Genomic DNA, 17,219 nt, shown 5'->3' with positions numbered 1-17,219 from the left:
TGGAATTAAGTAGCACTATGTTGGTTCATGCACAATAAGAAATCAATTCATCGTAGAGACAGTATAGCTGGAAAGGAAGAAAGGCAAAGCTTTGATGAGGCAGGCTGATTATGTATCCAACAGGAAGGAGAGACAGGGAAGAGATGGAGGGTGAATGTAAGCAGACGAAGAGAGATGCAGAACAGGCCAGCTCAAAAACAAGGTAAATCCAGGGAAGAAGAATCATTCCAGGAACATCCGATCTCCAACAAACAAATGGGTCTAATGGGGAAGATTTGTGCCTTTTCTGTTGTGTGATAGCTAATAATGCATATCCCAGTGGATCAATTCCAGTTTTCCCTGTGACTGCATTTATGGTGCTTCACTTAAAAAGCGATTCTGGAGGGAGGAGATATGGGGATATACGTTTATGTATAGCTGATTCATTTTGTTATACAGCAGAAACTAACACATCATTGTAAAGCAATAATACTCCGATAAAGATGTTAAAAAAATAAAAAAATAAAGTGCAGGCGAGCAGGACAGGGTAAAAAAAAAAGCAATTCTGGTGTGAGATTTCAGATGTGATTTATCCTTCTTGTAGTATGGATGGTAGAGGCTGTTCATTTTTCTTAAAGAACTGCAGACATCAGGAGTATAAACAATGTGTCAAGTCCAATTTCATGATGCATCTGATGCATATACTGTTGCACCTTTACAATCAAGCTGCACTGGACTGATCCTATAATGTTTCATGGGGCTTCCTTTATATTTATAATAATTGACATTATCAGGCGTCTTAGAAATGTCAATAGTTGTTTGCGAAACTGATGATAAAACAACTGATAGACATACGATATTGGAAGTCTTTTAAAACTAGAGTGGGGAAGTATATAGGTGAACAGATTGTGTTGAGTAATCCAAAAAGATAATTTTCCTTTGAGATAAATAACATCCATTTATTTATGTTTACACAATGCAGTATGTTCATAATATGCATACAAATGAAAATAGTTTAGACTCCATGTGTATTTTGAAATTTAAACTTAAAAAGGAATGGGTATTATGGAACCAGCATATAATGTTTAATTCTTATGAGAAAATTCTTATTTTTGGTTGAGTTGTTGGCTCTCATGGTAAGCCTAGGTGGCCCTCTGGGGTTTAACTTCTTTGCCATCTGATTTATTTTTTCAGGGAATTGCTCTCTCGCCAAAATAAAAAAGTGTTTTCTGGAGCTTAATTGCCTGGAGCCTTGAAGGTACTACTGAGCCTTTTATTTACCCCAGCCTACCCTAGAGTCCACTCTGTCATGACTCTCCTTTCATTGTAGTTTATATCTATACATGTACAGTTCAGAGTGCCATAGACATTCTCTTGACGAAGTCATCTTTTCCCTCAGATAGCTGAAATGGAGGACAGGAATTGACTGTTTATACGTGCATGGATTGATTGCTTGATTGATCTATTCATTCATTCATCTAGTCAATTAGTTAACCAACAAATATACTGTGAATATGTCCTCCCACCAGGTGGTTTTCTGGGTCCTGGGTAATAAGACTTAGGCCAGCTTCTCTCATCTATATGGTCTGTTGTAGGGTCTCCAGTCAGATCATTGTCCTACACATTTGAACTCCATCAACAGCCCTACAGACAGCAGCCTTGGACCCCCCGACCCCAAACACACCCACACCCACACCCACACACACACACACACACACACACATGCAAAGTTGTGCCTAGGAGCATGTATATCTATAACAGGAGGACATACCCACAGAAAAGGCCTGCGTGGGCCCTGGGAATGGGCTTAGGGTCTTTGGGTAGGAAATTCTGAGATCCTACTAGGTCAAGAAGGGAAGGAGTGATTTCCAGGTGGGGGGCATCCCATTGCCTCATGTGGAGGAACTTGGCTGGAGGAATACCAGAGTGAGGGCCTCTGACATGCCTGGGTCCATTGTCCAGAGTTAAGGGCACCAGGGACAAGGCTGTCTGGGCCTCTGCCTTGTGGATCTGACCTCTGCATCATGGTGGTTTTGAGCCATGATGATGCTCTGGAATAGAGGAAGTGCAGGGCTTCTGCATAGGAGCATGCAGGGGGGTGGCCAGGCTCCCCAGACTGCTCCTTCCATTGCAGCACCCTCACCTTCTTCAGGGGAATTCTCAAGCATGGGGGTCCATGTTTCCAAGAACAGCTGTGCAGGATTCCTTCCCTGACTTGTGTTACAGCGAGCTTTGTGATATCACAGACACAGACCAGCAAAGCATAGATCCATCCCCAGAAGTTAATGGGGCTTGTTAAACATCAGTAGCTACCTGTTTCTACCTTTCTCTCTTCCCTGTACAGATTCTATCATTGACCCTGAAAGCTCTAGATCTGAATGTACTATTTTAAGAATTATTCAGCTCATTATGGCTGAATAATTTTTTTACTGGCACCCTAGGAGGATCCTAGATTGTGGAAACTGTGCCTAAAAAGTTCCTTTTCTCATTATATACTTTTTTCCAAATTGAAAAATCACTGAATATGTCCATTGCCATGCATAGGTGGATCAACAAATTAAGTTTTCATTTTCTTTGGGAGTTCGTGTCTGGGAGTCACACAGGTTATGAGGCTGGTTGGCTTGGAGGTTTAAGAGCCCTACTCTGAAGCTGGTCTGCTCCTGCTACTCTGGACTAGTTTATAAAGCCCTCCGTGTCTCCATCTGTAAAAGTGGACAATAATAGAACCTTTCTCATGGGGTTTCTGTGAGGTTAAAATGAGCCGATGCATGTAAAATAATTGTACCAGTGCATAACGCATAGAGTTCGACTGTTCATTTTTATTTTTATTGTCTGGTTATCCTCAACTATGTTTTGAAGGAGAGTAGACTCTGTAGGTCTTGGGGAGGACAGAAAAGCAAAAGAATCTGTCTTGAGTGTGGCACTGGACAGGCGCTGGGGTTAAAGAGGATAGATGTAAGAGGGTGTTGGTTCTCCTTAGGTGCCTTTTCCCTGGTTTGCATGTTACTTTCATCTTGGCATGCTCAGCTGATTGGGATATTGACCGGAGCAGTGATGGGTCAGATTTAGCCACTGGGACTCAGGTCATGATCTTTGTTCTGCAACTGTTTTCTTCAACAGTCCTGGCCCATTTCATTTATTAGGTTGTTTACAACAGCTCCCCTGCACTCTGGAGGTTATCAATTTGTACTCCGTTTTCTCTTTTCATTGTCTTTCTCTCTTTTTAATTGCAAGGCCTTTACAAAATATATATCTTCCTTTTTTCTTTGTCTTAAAACTCTGGTAAAATGTACATAACAGAATTTACCATCATAACCATTAAAAATGTACAGTTTGTGTCATTAAGTACGTTCACATTATTGTGCAACCAGCACAGCTATCCAAATAATCCACAACTCTTTTCATCTGCAAAACTGAAACTCTGTACCCATTAAATGACAACTCCCCACTCCCCTCCCCCTAGCTGCTAGCAACCACCATTCTACTTTCCATCTCCATGAATTTGACTCCTCTAGGTACCTCCGAAATATACGTCTTTTCTAGCAACGATATATCCCTTGAATTAAAAGTTTTTATAAGAGATTTGTTTAGGACTTTTTGATGCACTCACACTTCCTTTCTGTAAAATAGCTTCCCTTTATTGTGGCCTTACATGACCACTTATGACTGGGATCCCTTTCCACCAATATCTTTGTAGTTTAACTCCAAAGAAAATAATCTCTAACCTTCTATAAAAGCGACTAAAGGTTAACACGTGAAGGGAAACCAGTGAAGATGAACTTGGAATTGTTCCTCACATGCTATCACTCTCCTTAGTCCCACAGCCTATACATGTGGGCCGAGAAATTGTGTCAAAATCAAAACAGACCTTCGAAGAGATCCTAAAATTTTACTGCTTGAATCATTCTCTTTTCTTGACATTATGCCTGATGCTCATTTTTCCCTGTGCCATGCTTGATCTATCCTGAAGTTGGAGCAGAAATATTAGTTCCAAAAATTCTCTTGCTATGGAATGATTTGGCCCGATTGGAGGCCAAGAGCTTTCAAAAGTGTGTTCTGCTGTGATTTGTGCTGACTTGAATGCTTCTTAGAATTCTTAAGTCCTGGGCTAATCATTGGAAATTTTTCTTCGCTTTTCATCAACGAAACGTTGACTGACCTGAAATAATGGGAAAAGAAGAAAAAACTTTTTTGGAAAAAAGATAATTTTGTGTTTGATTGGAGTTGCAAGATTTCACTTTTTATAAACACTCACTTTGAAACACACAAAAGTCGTGGATAATATGGTTTTCCAATTCATTTCTTGAAAACAACTGTAAGATGATGCTATCATACCAGTATATTGATCGTAATGGCCATATAATTTGTATTGGACAAGTATAGAAATGTCGCAGTTAATCAATTTATCATTAGTATTTGAATAACTGCTGATAATTATTTTACACAATAAGATTAATAAGGTAAAAATGAGAGGGAGGAGTGAGAAAAAAAAAAGAGACAAGAACTCCAACTAACTCTAACGGTTGACATAGTTGCTGTAATTGAGCACACCATTTGTCCTCAACTTCCTGGCAGTGAAAAGAGAAGCTCATTATTAAGGAGGAGAATGCCTACTAATTCCACAGGAACATAGCTTTGTTTGGCACTCTGTTCTGAAAAGAGTTTCTTTTGCAGAGAATATGAGTGATGTAATTCACAGCTTTTATGAAAAATGCAGAAAGTAGATTTCATTTTCTTCTTACTGAGAAAGTCAGTGAAAGTTGGGGGAAGTGACAAGGATGACACTTCTGCAAGGACGCTAACGTGGTCCAAGAATTTCATCTCCCGATGCTGTAATTATAAAACTCATACAATGCAGGATCTTAGTTGCCCATCCCCTCATACCCTTTGCCGAGCCAGGCTTTGCTAGAAGCTGGACTGCAGATGATATGAGATTGTCCCCTCTGACCAGAGCTGGAATATGTTAATTTCTGTTCCTGGTTAAAGCCAGATCCATTCTCTTTGGAAGCCAGACAAGCAGATGGTGGGGCTGACATCCTTTTACAAAGACCAAGCAGCCTGGCTTGTGTGCCCATCCAGGTGGAAGCCACCCTGTCTGCGGACGAGATGAGATGTGGGGGTACCAGCAGGCTGCAGATCCAGGCTTGCCTGGGGAAGCAGCGCTATGACTGCCTCGGAATGTGGACAGATGCTTGATTGAGACGGCAGAGATCCACCCACAGAGCACAGCAGAGATGGTTTTAGCCTAGAAGCTGTTAGGAGCAGGTGTGACCAGACGGCTTCCCAGCCAGAGGAAAAGCCCTCTCAGGCTCCCGGGGTGCCCCCAGCCTTGAGAGGGATGGCCCCTTGTGGGCCTGCCAGGATAAATTAGCTGCAGAGTGTACCCCGAAGGACCCAGTGAGCTGACTCATATTTCTGGTGGTTTCATATTGACTGATGTTAGAGTACACCTGTCCAAAATAAAATTTTGGCTCAAACATCACTTAAGCCTCTTTCTTGATGGCAGCGCTGTATCAGGACCATTTCTGTCCTGGGTTCTTCATCTGATATGGTGAAACCACGCCATGGTACACGTTTAGTTAATTGTCTTTCCATTTGCTATGGCAAGTTACTATGATCTATCGAAAGATCTGAAACCTATTGTAAAATATTAAATAAATTAGTGGGAAGGAAAACAATTTTTTGTCAGGAAAAACACATCCCTTGCTCCTCTTGGGGATTCTGTACCATTGTACCAAGTATAAAATTATACTTGGCTATGTCTGTGTCAGTTTTAGTTTGTTTCTAAACAGAGGAAGCTTCTAAAGGTTCTGGAACAGAGGACAACTTCATATGATCTGCAGTCCAGCTTCTAGCAAAGCCTGGCTCAGTAAAGGGTATGAGGGGATGGGCAACTAAGATCCTGCATTGTATGAGTTTTATAATTACAGCATCGGCAGATGAAATTCTTGGACCACTTCTTTAAGAAAAGGAGGTATTTTTATTGTGGTCTTTGTGTCATTTTATCTGAGCAAACTCATTTAGGGATCTCTGTTAGGGATCTCTGTGCGTGCAGATGACATACCAATGTAGGAGAAGGGTCGGAGCATTGAAGTCTCAGAGGAAATTACAAGCAAGAATTAGATCAGGTGTCATAAAAATCTTTCTATGAGCCAGTGAAATAGCTGAGGTCAGAATGTGACCAACTGGAAATGTGCTGCAGACCCCCAGGAGCAATGTTACTCAGCTCGCCCTGACTGTTGCCAGGAAGAAATGCTAGTCCAGTTTGGAGGACCTTCTGGCTTCTTAAGAGAATGTGGAAATTCAGATTTTTAAAGCGGGAAATCTTCCCATTTTGAAAAGTTAGCAGCTAAAAAGAAAATTTATTTATTTTAAATATATTGACACCCTGCTCACCCTCCAGTATAAGGTTTACACGTCACATTATTTGTAGGCTGGGGTCAAATCCTAAATTTTCATGGAGGCTATTATTTAGTTAAGTCAAATTAAACTTACATTTTTTCTGCTGGAGACTGATACATTTTAGGTAGAAAGCCAACTCTAAGGGTTTTTTCATAGTTAATTTTTCTGGTCACAAATTGCAGTGTTTCTTTTTGGGCACCACCTCATTGAGAGAGGTGGATGAGAAAGATGCTATATAAATACTCAGAGAGAAACTCAGTGTGTAATTTTTTGTTCATAATATGTTGCAGAAGTTTTCTTATAATTTGAGTGCTGATGGGAACTGAGACATTCTCCAGGCCAGGTTTCCTGTTCCATGCCCGTGGGCCCTGGAGGCAGGCTGAGATTCAGTTCACCAGCTTGTTGGCGACCAAGCCAGTCCCTGAACCCCAGTCTGCTGCTTGCTGTTAAATAATCAACAGTGACTGTCGTCCTCATATGGGCTAGGGCAGTTCTCTTATTGTTCCAGCAACTCCCTGAGGCAGGTACTGTTACTACCCCATTTTAAGACGAGGAAACCGAGGTTTAGGGACTTGCCCAAGGTCACATAACTGGGAAGAGGTGAAGCTGGTGGAGTGTGTTTATCCCTCACTTTACACCGCTTATTATTTTCCAGGCACTTGAATTCTTTTTTTTTTAATTGAAGTATAGTTGATTTACAATATTTTGTTAATTTCAGATGTACAGCAAAGTGATTTGGTTATATATATATATGTATATACGTATATTCTTTTTTTCCAATTCTTTTCCATTATAGTTTCTTACAAGATATTGAGTATAGTTCCCTGTGCTATACAGCAAATTCCTGTTGTTATCTATTTTATATATGGTAGTGTGCATCTGTTAATCCCCTACTCCCAATTTATCCCTCACCCCATTCCCTTTTGGTAACCATAAGTTTGTCTTCTATGTCTATGAGTCTGTTTCTGTTTTGTATGTACAATACATCATTTGTATTATAAAACATCTTCTTTATCCATTCATCTGTCGATGGACACTTAGGTTGTTTCCATGTCTTGGCTGTTGTAAATAGTGCCACTATGAACACTGGGGTGCATGTATCTTTCGGAATTAGATCTTTTGTCTTTTCTGGATGTATGCCCAGAAGTGGGATTGCAGGATCATATGGGAGCTGTATTTTTAGTTTTTTAAGGAACCTCCATACTCTTTTCCATAGTGGCTGCACCAATTTACATTTTCCCCAACAGTGTAGGAGGGTTCCGTTTTGTCCACACCCTCTCCACAGGCACTTGAATTCTTAAGTTCCCAAGGAATTTAGGCTATTCTAGGAAGCTGCGGTTCTCAGAGCTTGGCATTGTGGGGAGCTGCAGTTCTCAGAGCTTGGCATTGTGTAAGGATCTGAGAAGATATTTTATTTATTTCCTGTTACCTCTGTAGGTATAACACATGAGAGCAACTTGTAAAATGTCCTCATTCCTTTTCATTGACTATTGTTTTCAGGCTGTGATTATTTGTCAAGATGCATTTTGCAGAAGTGTTAGAAAGTATTCTTCATTGTAGGTGCAGGACTCATAAGTCCATGGTCCTGGTGGGGCGGTAGAGTGGGTATGAGCTCAGAATTCAGAGGCAGGTAGATTTGGGTTCAAATCCTGTTTTGGCAGTTATGTAATCCTGGGGATATGACCTAGCAAGGTTGGGCCTCAGTTACCTCTTCCAAAAAGTGGAAGCAATCATAGTGCTCTCCTGGTAGCTTTGTCGGGTTAAGGGAGACACCCCCTGGGTACCTCAGTGCCTGGCACACAGCACTCTCTAAAAGGAAATTACTGGGGCTACTTCTATTCCCGTGGCCAAAAAGAAGATGGAAGTGCTGCAGCTAACCAGCCTGTGCTAGTAGGCTGGTGCTGGAATTCAGGTTCTGAGCCCACTTATTTGGTGTTCTTTGCATTCACGTTGTCACAGGTGGGGTGGTGGACCCTCTCTTAGGAATGGAGGGATAGATTGAGAGATTCTTCTTTTGAATCCTGCTTTGGCCCATCAGGGACTACTTTTCAAAACTCTTTCTTAGCATTTTGCTGAGCAACTGAAGCTACCTGGTTACGGACTCAGGGAACAAGGGCACATTTTAAAAAATGGATTATTCTCTTCCCCGTGATGGAAATCTTATGGCAGAGAGGATCCTGTCAGAGCCGAAATGCCTCACTCCATGGCTGTAAGCCTGAGCATGTATCACAATCTCTTGTGACATTTGAGTTCTATCTACTTTTATTAGCTTAATTATTTATTTATGTGGTGGGGGTGAGGTGAGGGTAGCCAGGGTAGTGGGAAGCAATTCCATTTTGAAGGGCGACCATTAGAAATACTCACGGCTCTTTCCATTTCTTTTTGATATATCGTCAACCTACAGGTCAGGTAATAAAGTCTAAGGTAAAGGGAAATTTTACTTTGGAGCGAGCCTGCTGTTAAGCTAATACACAGGAAGAAAAGATGCATTAGAAACCACTCTTTGTTACTTGGAAAGATTGCCCGGAGGAATTATTTGATAGGTTGTTCAAGCCAATGTGAAATCTTTTCAAATGAGATGAGTATCCTTTCTAGGAACCTGTAATTCAAAAATGTTTCCGCGAATTTTTCCTAAAATTATCTGTTCTTTTTTTTCCCCAAAAAGCCACCTACGGGCTTTTTGGTAAGCCTAAGGAAAGGAAATTCTTTACCCTCAAGAAAATGTCATAATGAAGGCCCTGGATGTCATGTTGAGAATGGAAACGCTTTGGTGACAACACAAAATAAAATGGCAAATAGTGTGGACTTTGCTTATGTTCACATTTTTTATCTGTTGACTTTCTGGGCACCCTTCAAAGCCTGACCTCATGGAAGCCTTCACTGCCCAGTGATATCTTGTAATTCCTTCCACTGCACCCTCGCAGTGCACGTACTTGACCTCTGCTTGGAAACTTCTCTCTTTTGCTCAACAAATACCGTGGCAGTGAGCACTGACCTTCAGGAGCATCAACCCCTCAAGGTCAAGAAGAGCTGGATCTGAAGATTCTTTCTAGCCTTAACATTTCTGAAACTGAGATGGCAAATGAATGCTCATATTCCGAGGGCAATTAGTTTTCATCATTTACGAAAAATAAATGAGTGTTTGGCTTGACTGCGTTGTATGCTTGTGATCTAAATTTGCTTTCTAGATAGGACACATTTTGCTTTCAGAATTGGCTGTCTTCCTCTGTTATGGTCGTTACTTTTTTTCCTTGTTTTCTATGTGAGAAATGAAGTTATGTTCTATTACCACAATCTTCATTTAGTGTCTATAGTGTGTATATGTCTGGTCTTTCCAGTGAGATAACAAAAACTCCAGTGGAGGATCTGTGGGTCAGATTGATTGCTTTAAGTCAGCCAGTGTTCTATGAGCATCAGCTCTGTGTTCGGAAATGGACGTGCAGTTTGATGAATAACACTCTTCCATCTGAGGAGTTAACAGTTCAGCAGGAGAGTTAGGTATATTAGTACAAAAATACAATGGCGGGTACAAAGAGTACCTCCATCCCCTCTAATTCTTAATTATAAAGTTAAGAAGGAGAATAAATGCTAAAGAAATGCTTGCCAACTGATGGAATAAAAATGTTTTGATTGGAAAAAGGCTTTTTGATGTTGCCTGTGAATCAGGCAGCATCTCAGATATTATGGGGACCCAGAAGAGTTTTAGGTGAATTCATTGAGAAGTTCCAACTTTAAGGGCAGAAGACAGTAGTCTTGGGATGTAGTAAAAGTAAACAACAACAATAAAAAACAACCCTCATAATGTGAGGCCCAAGAAAGAGTACTATAGATGGCTTTTAGAAAGGAAGAAGGCATATTTGGGCAAAACAGGATGGTCGAAGGCCGAGAATGATTCCACACAGATTGTGGATGGAGGGGTGGGCCTGAGGGACCTGGAGGCCAAGGAAGTAAGGGAGAGAAACTCTTAAGCTTGGAAGGGCAGAAGCTCGAAAGCTTGGCTGAACTCATATGAGCGCTGGGGCATGGGCTCTAGGGGGAGGGCTTGTGCCTTAAAGCCCCTGGGGCCTAAGCTTTCCAGATGATCGGTGGGCTTGGGTCAGAGGAGTTAGGGGCTGTTATGGAGAGAAAAGTCTGTACCAAGATGCTTGTCCTTTCCACTGCTTCAGTGGGAGTGGGACCCTTCTTGGGGATTCTATTAAGCAAAGCTTGACTTAGTAAAGACCCCTCAGAGTTGGCCAGCACTTTGACTGGAGTGACAGGGAGCAGTTTTCTGGGGGAGAGCCTACCGCATTGCCTGTCCACACATCTTTCAGCTGTCTGGCCTGGCCTGGCCTTTGCTCTCTCCTTCCTAACCCTGGGTTGGTCTCTGCAGCTGCTGCTTTTCTGATCACTGGCAGTGATGAGATGGCAGAGCTCAAAAGACCTGGTGTTGCCAAGGTCCTTCTGGAGGCACGTGGAAGTCACCAGTAGGGGGCGGCCCAGCATGCTCCTTAGTCTTCTTGGTCCCATCCAGGGGCTCTGGGGCAGGGATCAGAAGGTTTTTAGACTGTTTGCTTTTGGGTGGTCCAAGAAACCAAGGACTTGAGCCCTGGTGTATTTGGTCACCTAGTAACTGAGAAGCCCTGGGGTCCAGCTTCCCTGTGGTCTTTTCCTTTGCGACTTTTTTTGGCTCTCCCTCTTTCTTTCCCCCCTTCCTCCCTCCCTTCCCTCCTTCCTTCCTTCTTTCTTTTTTCTTCATGCATTTAAAAAATTCGTAAAAATGTAATGATATAACAATAACTTCAGGTGCATATATTCAGAACTGACACTTTAACATTTTTGTCTTTTTTGTTACAAAGGCTTTTCTCTTTTAAGAAAAGAAATAGTTTAGTAGTTTAATAAAACAGTTTAACAGTTTAAGTTTCTTTATCCCTGATGCAGATCCGTCTCCTTTCCCAAGGTGACTTTCCTTGCAATCTTCCTTTTGTACTTTACAACTATCCTTGACTATGAACACTATGTGGTATTGTTTTCTGTCTTTTTAAAAGTTCACATCAATTGTTTTATATGATATGTACATATCAGTTTGAAATTTTGCTTATTTTTCTTTCTCACTTAGCATGAGTATTTCTTTCTGCTCAGATATAAAGATCTGGTTCAATCTACCGTAGTTATTTAACACGCCTCATTTTATTCTCTTTCTTAACTGATGGACACTCTCCATGCAGCCAGATTTTTATTCTGACTGTGTTACCATGAATGTTCTTGTATATGTTTCCTTGTGTGCAGGAGTGAGCATTTCTCTCAGGTGAAAACCTAGAAATGGAATTGCTGGACTCTGTAAAGCGTGTGATGTATAATTTTCCAAGATGCTGGCAAATTACTCTTCAAAGTGCTTGTGCCAATTTAGACTCCCTCCAACAATATAAGAGAAATACCCCACATCCTTAGCAATGCTTTAATATTGTCAGATTTTAAACATTCTGTCCAGCTAGTGGCAGAGGGATGGTAAGTCCATGTGACTTTGGTTTGCATTTCATATTCCTTGAGGGGTGAGCAGATTTTCATATGTTCCTGGGCCGTTGAGGTTTCTCCTTTGTGAATTGTTTGTTATTAACTTTACTGGCTCCCATTCTAACCCTATGATTCCTCACTTAATGGTGTCTAAGGAGCGTTTCTTAAGGGGTAGATTTCATGAGCAATTTATAGCCCATGGCTATGTTGTGGGCCTTTCTGCAGATGGTAACTTATGAAAGGGAATTCTTGGCATCTAGAGGGGCAATTGCTGACCTTTTAATCCAGCTCTTCTGTTGCTTTTTTCCATTTTGACCAGGAGAAAAATTCATTCTTTATCCAGGGCGTCCCTGCCTTCACAGTGGAAGAACATTCTTTAATGACCATTTTTAATACTTTCACATGGTTCTTTTGATGGTTTTCAACAAAATCTCCTGTCTGGTCTTAGATTCAAGAACAGGTACGCTTTGCTTAATATCTGACTTATTTTCACCTCATGAACACTGTGAAGTTACCACTGGCTAAATGTATCCCCCTTTCCTTCTTTTCAGGGGCAGTGGTCACTGGAAAGCTTAGAATTATGCTTGTGGCCCTTTCCCAGCATTTTAAACCCAATTCCTAGCTCCACTGATGTCTCTGCCCTGGCTCTTCTTTCTATTATGCCTTTCATTTTTATTTATGTTAGCTCGCTGTATTTTATTGAATACAATTAGAGAGTTTATAAATTAAAAATCTGACAAAAATGAAATACCAATAAAATAAAGGGCATAAATAACTAAATAAAAAGTTAAAAATAAATGCCTTGTGCCACAGACATTGACTAAATACCTCCTGAGTGTCAGGCCCCTGTCATAAGCATGGAGGATGCAGTGATGAGCCAGCAAAGAGAGCTGGAGAATCTCTCAGACAATTTCAGAACAGTGACAGCCACCATGCTAGCACAGCTGTAAGCAGTGAACAAGCTTCTCGGGAATTCTGGTTGTGACCCCAGAGGAAACCTTGCCAACGTTATTTGTCCTTTTTTCTGCCAGTTGCATGAAAAAAAGCATTACAATGTAGGGCCCTCTTGAATGCAGTTCTTATTGGGAGACAATTTAGAAGAGGGAGGTCACTGTGGTTTCTACTGAAAATGTTAGTGGATTGAAAATCTTGGAAAAATGTGTGATAATTTTGAAACATTTCGTAAAAACTCTTAACGTTGAAAATGGTTGTTTGAGAACCAAGATCTTTGAGCAGAAGATGCCCTTCTATCTTGGACGTTGTTTTTTTTTTATGTAACAGGGGCAATGTTTATGTGGGTCCTTTTAAAATTATTTATCTTTGGTGTAATTTTGTTCCCACAGAGCATTTACTTATTTTGCTTTATTTCTAAAATATATTTTCTAAAAATGGGTGCCCCAATACTTACCATGTATTTTGACATCTATTTTTTTTCCTTCTTTTGGATTGGGTAGAAGGAATCTGTAGATGCTGTATCTCCTCCCTCATTGGTTACTATTGTTTTCATTTTAATTCATGTTGTTAACAGTAGAGCTACATATTTGTTTTCAGTGTCTCAATTGGAATGTTATGTATCTTAAATTTTTTGAAAAAGAAAGGGGAAAATCCGGGCTTACCAGGTGGCGCAGTGGTTGGGAGTCCGCCTGCCGATGCAGGGGACGCGGGTTCGTGCCCCTGTCCGGGAGGATCCTGCATGCCGCGGAGCGGCTGGGCCCGTGAGCCATGGCCACTGGGCTGGCGCATCCGGAGCCTGTGCTCCGCGACAGGAGAGGCCACAGCGGTGAGAGGCCTGTGTGCCGCAAAAAAAAAAAAAAAAAAAAAAAAAGAAAGGGGAAAATCCATCCTAATACAACTTCCTGGAGTGCCTTTGGAACTCCAAGTGTTGCCCATCCATCCATCCATCCATCCATCATCCTTGAAGACCTACATTGTGCAAGGTTCTTTGCTAGATGCTGTGGTGCATGTTAAGAATTATAAAGCAGGATCCAGCTGTCTTGGAAAAGAGGTCGTGATCAAGAAAAGTGAATAGACAGATACTCAGATAACTGTAGCACAGGGAAATTCCATGTAGTAGGTTTGATAGCTTTGTGTTTGTGTTACCAGGGATTTTATTGGTTGCAAGTGACAGAAGTTCAGATCAAGCTTCTGTTAGTGACAGCTAACCTCAGAGATGATTGGATCCCAAAGCTCAAGTAACATTTTCAGGGTTCTGTCTCTCTACATCTCTTAGCTCTCTTTCCTCCTGTGTGCTGACTTCACACTTGAACAGTCTCTTTCCTTGTGCCAGAAATATTTCTCATAGAAGCAAAGAGAGACTCTGTCATGGCATTCATGTTTTAATTTAAGGGAAGCTTCTCATTAATCTAGTTGAGGTCACAGGCACATTTCTAAGCCAGTCCTCATGATCCAGGGGATGGAACTCTCCATGCAGCCAGAGTTACCAGTTTACTGCTGTATTTGAGGGTTTGGTGAACGGGGAAGAGGAGATTTCTATAGAGAGCGCACTAGGGCAATGTGGGGTTTGTGAGATGTGGTTCCTGAAAGGAAAAATTGGTTTTATTACTGACAAAAGCAGAACGAGGGAATCCTGGGCCAGGAAAAGAGAGAGTTGGAACGAAGGGAGGGAGGGAGAGAGAGAAAGGGCGAGGGGATCTTCTTCAGTGTTTCAGGAGGTAAAAGGAGGGAGTGACTGCTTCTCTTGGAATGTGAGGAAAGATGTGTTTTGTCCTCTGTGTGGTGATGCCAGCTTCCCTGTGGCTGTCACCATAAGGGTGAAATGCTTTTGAGAGGTAGTGGATGCATTTCCAAGTTATTTTCACCTCTATACACAGGGGATACCTTGAGTGGAGGGGCAAACTGAACTTGTTAGTTGAAAGAATAATAAAAGTTTAAGAAAAAAATGAAAGCTGGTGATTCTGTCATTGACAGTGAAACCTGCTCAACCATGGTTTCTCCTCAGTCTCATTCGGCTTTGCTCCCCTTGCTGTATTTAAAATAAATGGTGGGGCTAGGTGGGCGGGGAGGGATTGCCTTGAGCAGCCTGGTGAGGTTGGATGGAAATTACCCATTTTTTTATGGACTGCCTGAATTCTGAGTTACTAGTTTGCACTCTCTGCTTTTTTTGCAGTTACATTGCAAATCAGAAAAGATTAGAAATCATCAACGAAGATGATATTGAAGCTTATGTGGGACTGAAAAACCTGTGAGTACTCAGGGCTTGCATACCTTATCTCAGAACTTTTTCTTATGCTCTGTTACTGTCAGAGGGACAGTCGTCTGTTAGCTCTAACATACATGCAATTATGTGTTTTCTTAGGACCATTGTGGATTCCGGATTGAAATTTGTAGCTCATAAAGCATTTCTGAAAAACAGCAACTTACAGCACATGTAAGTAAAGGTTGATTCTTTTGCTTCCCAGGACCCAGCTTATTCAATATTTTCCCCCTCTGTTTATTTTTCCTTCTTCTCCAGCTCTAAACCTCCTTTTAAAAAGTTAGTGTAGCTTTGACAATAGCTTAGAAGCATTAGCTTTGATTTCTGAATAGCTTTAGAGGGGTACTTAGAACAGCCTGCTTATTCCCTTTCATGAATTTCTGGGCCATTTCCATCTTGGACAGAGCAATAGGCCAACAGCAAGGAGTCTGATGTGAAAACTATGTCCTGGTACAGCGTCCTTGATTCTTTTCCTTGGAATCATGACATGTTCCCTGGAAGACATCAAACTAGTGGAATTGAAAGAAACTGACTTGGCCTTGGCCTTTTTAGGGAACTAAAAATTGCTAATGCTCTTCCTCCCCCAACAGATCCTCTTTTGAACCTTCTTTTCCCAAAAGCTATGTGTCATGATTGATGGAAGTGGAGAAAACTCAATCATGGAACATGCCAGAGGTTCAGGCAACTGTAACAATAGCAAATGCTTCCACCGAAGTCAGGGTGATATCAACTGAAGTCAAATGGAAATATGGACAGTGGGAGCTCTTAGGTTGTTTGCTGCTAAATCTTCTTAGATGATGGCACTTGGTCAATAAGGTGTGGCCTTCCTGAGACGTTTCTTCATGAAACAGAGGATCACCCTTAAGCTCTGATGGGCGCCCTCCACCCCGAGTTTTCAGTAGGAACTTCTGTGGCAGGAAGGTTGCCTGCATTCATTGGCCCTTTTGTGCTTTGCAGATGCTCTGCAACAATACCTTATGTGTTTCATAGACTACGATCTACATACAGAACTCTCACGTGGTTGATCTCACTTGATTTTTCTGACAGTTGGTAGGGAGGATCTTCTTGATTCCCATTTCATAAGTGCAAAATCAGACTCAGGTCCACAGATGGAAAGTGGCAGACTCAGGGCTCACTCCTGGCTATGTTCTTTTAGTAAGAGGACAGAAAATAAAGTGTGTTTTCCATATAATGAGAGAATCAGCCCTTCTTGTAACATTTGTCCTCTTTTTCTTGGGGAGAACTGTTCCCTGACTGATTTCCAGGCCAGTTTGTAAAAGAAATCGTTCTCTTCGAGCAGATTGCCTGGACACTCTATGGAGATTTGTTGATCTTATGAAAAACCTTAATTTCATCAAGCCAGTACAATGACTTCATATTTCATAGGTGGCATTAATGAGGAAGTTAATTTAAAAATAAAGTCAGTAGAATTAAGATATAAAACTTTTGGCAAAAAGGTGACAAAACTCCAAGGAATTTTATTAACACATTTCATGTAGAGGCTTTTTGGCAACATCTCCGTAGTTGGTTTGCCTGCACAAATTCTGATGTCTTGCGTAGGCCTTGCTAGCATAAACAAGAGAGAAGTTGGACACAAGAAAAAGGCAAAATGCTCTAATGCAATCACTTAAGTGTAATTAATGACCTCAGTGGTTACATTCTGGTATTTTCATTACTGCTGACTGCAGACCTGAATTACTCAACGACCACGTTTTACTGGTTGTTTTACTACATCACTTCCCCTAACGTAGTGATCTATATAGTGGGCTATGGTTAATTGTTTTAGAAATAGACCTTTTTATGACTTTGCTATGCCTCTTATATTTTCCCTACTTTCCTTGTTCCAAGTTATTTATATGAAAACCAAAGCCACCTTTTGTATTTTTTTCAGGCTGATTTACGGTAGAATAATTTTAATGGTATTCTGTGTGCTGTACATACTTACATAAAGCCAAATATTAGTCCCAGTCTCCCAAAGAGGTGTCATTTGAAAATAGGAAACCAAGGAGGTGGACGTATCTTATACAGCTTCTTTAAAAGCCAACAGTTGGGAAGCCCAGTTACTGATCAAACCGCAAAAATTACTAATATTTGTAGCCATTGTCAAATGGTAAGGCAGTAGGAAGTCAGG

The 17,219-nt window shown here is 41.2% G+C and overlaps 1 protein-coding gene across 2 annotated transcripts in view; it reads left to right on the top strand.

Annotated features, from left to right (window-relative positions):
- NTRK2 (neurotrophic receptor tyrosine kinase 2) overlaps positions 1-17,219 on the top strand; it is a 399,796-nt gene that overhangs the window by 24,581 nt on the left and 357,996 nt on the right. For both annotated transcript variants that reach the window (XM_029203241.1, XM_029203242.1), the window contains 2 exons: positions 15,002-15,076; positions 15,191-15,262. In XM_029203241.1, coding sequence (XP_029059074.1) covers positions 15,002-15,076; positions 15,191-15,262 — 147 coding nt within the window. The remainder of the gene's footprint in view (positions 1-15,001; positions 15,077-15,190; positions 15,263-17,219) is intronic.

Source organism: Monodon monoceros, unplaced genomic scaffold, assembly GCF_005190385.1.
Source record: "Monodon monoceros isolate NGI ecotype Baffin Bay Population unplaced genomic scaffold, NGI_Narwhal_1 Super_Scaffold_5, whole genome shotgun sequence".
Classification (NCBI taxonomy): domain Eukaryota; kingdom Metazoa; phylum Chordata; class Mammalia; order Artiodactyla; family Monodontidae; genus Monodon; species Monodon monoceros.
This window is presented reverse-complemented; position numbering and strand designations above follow the sequence as displayed.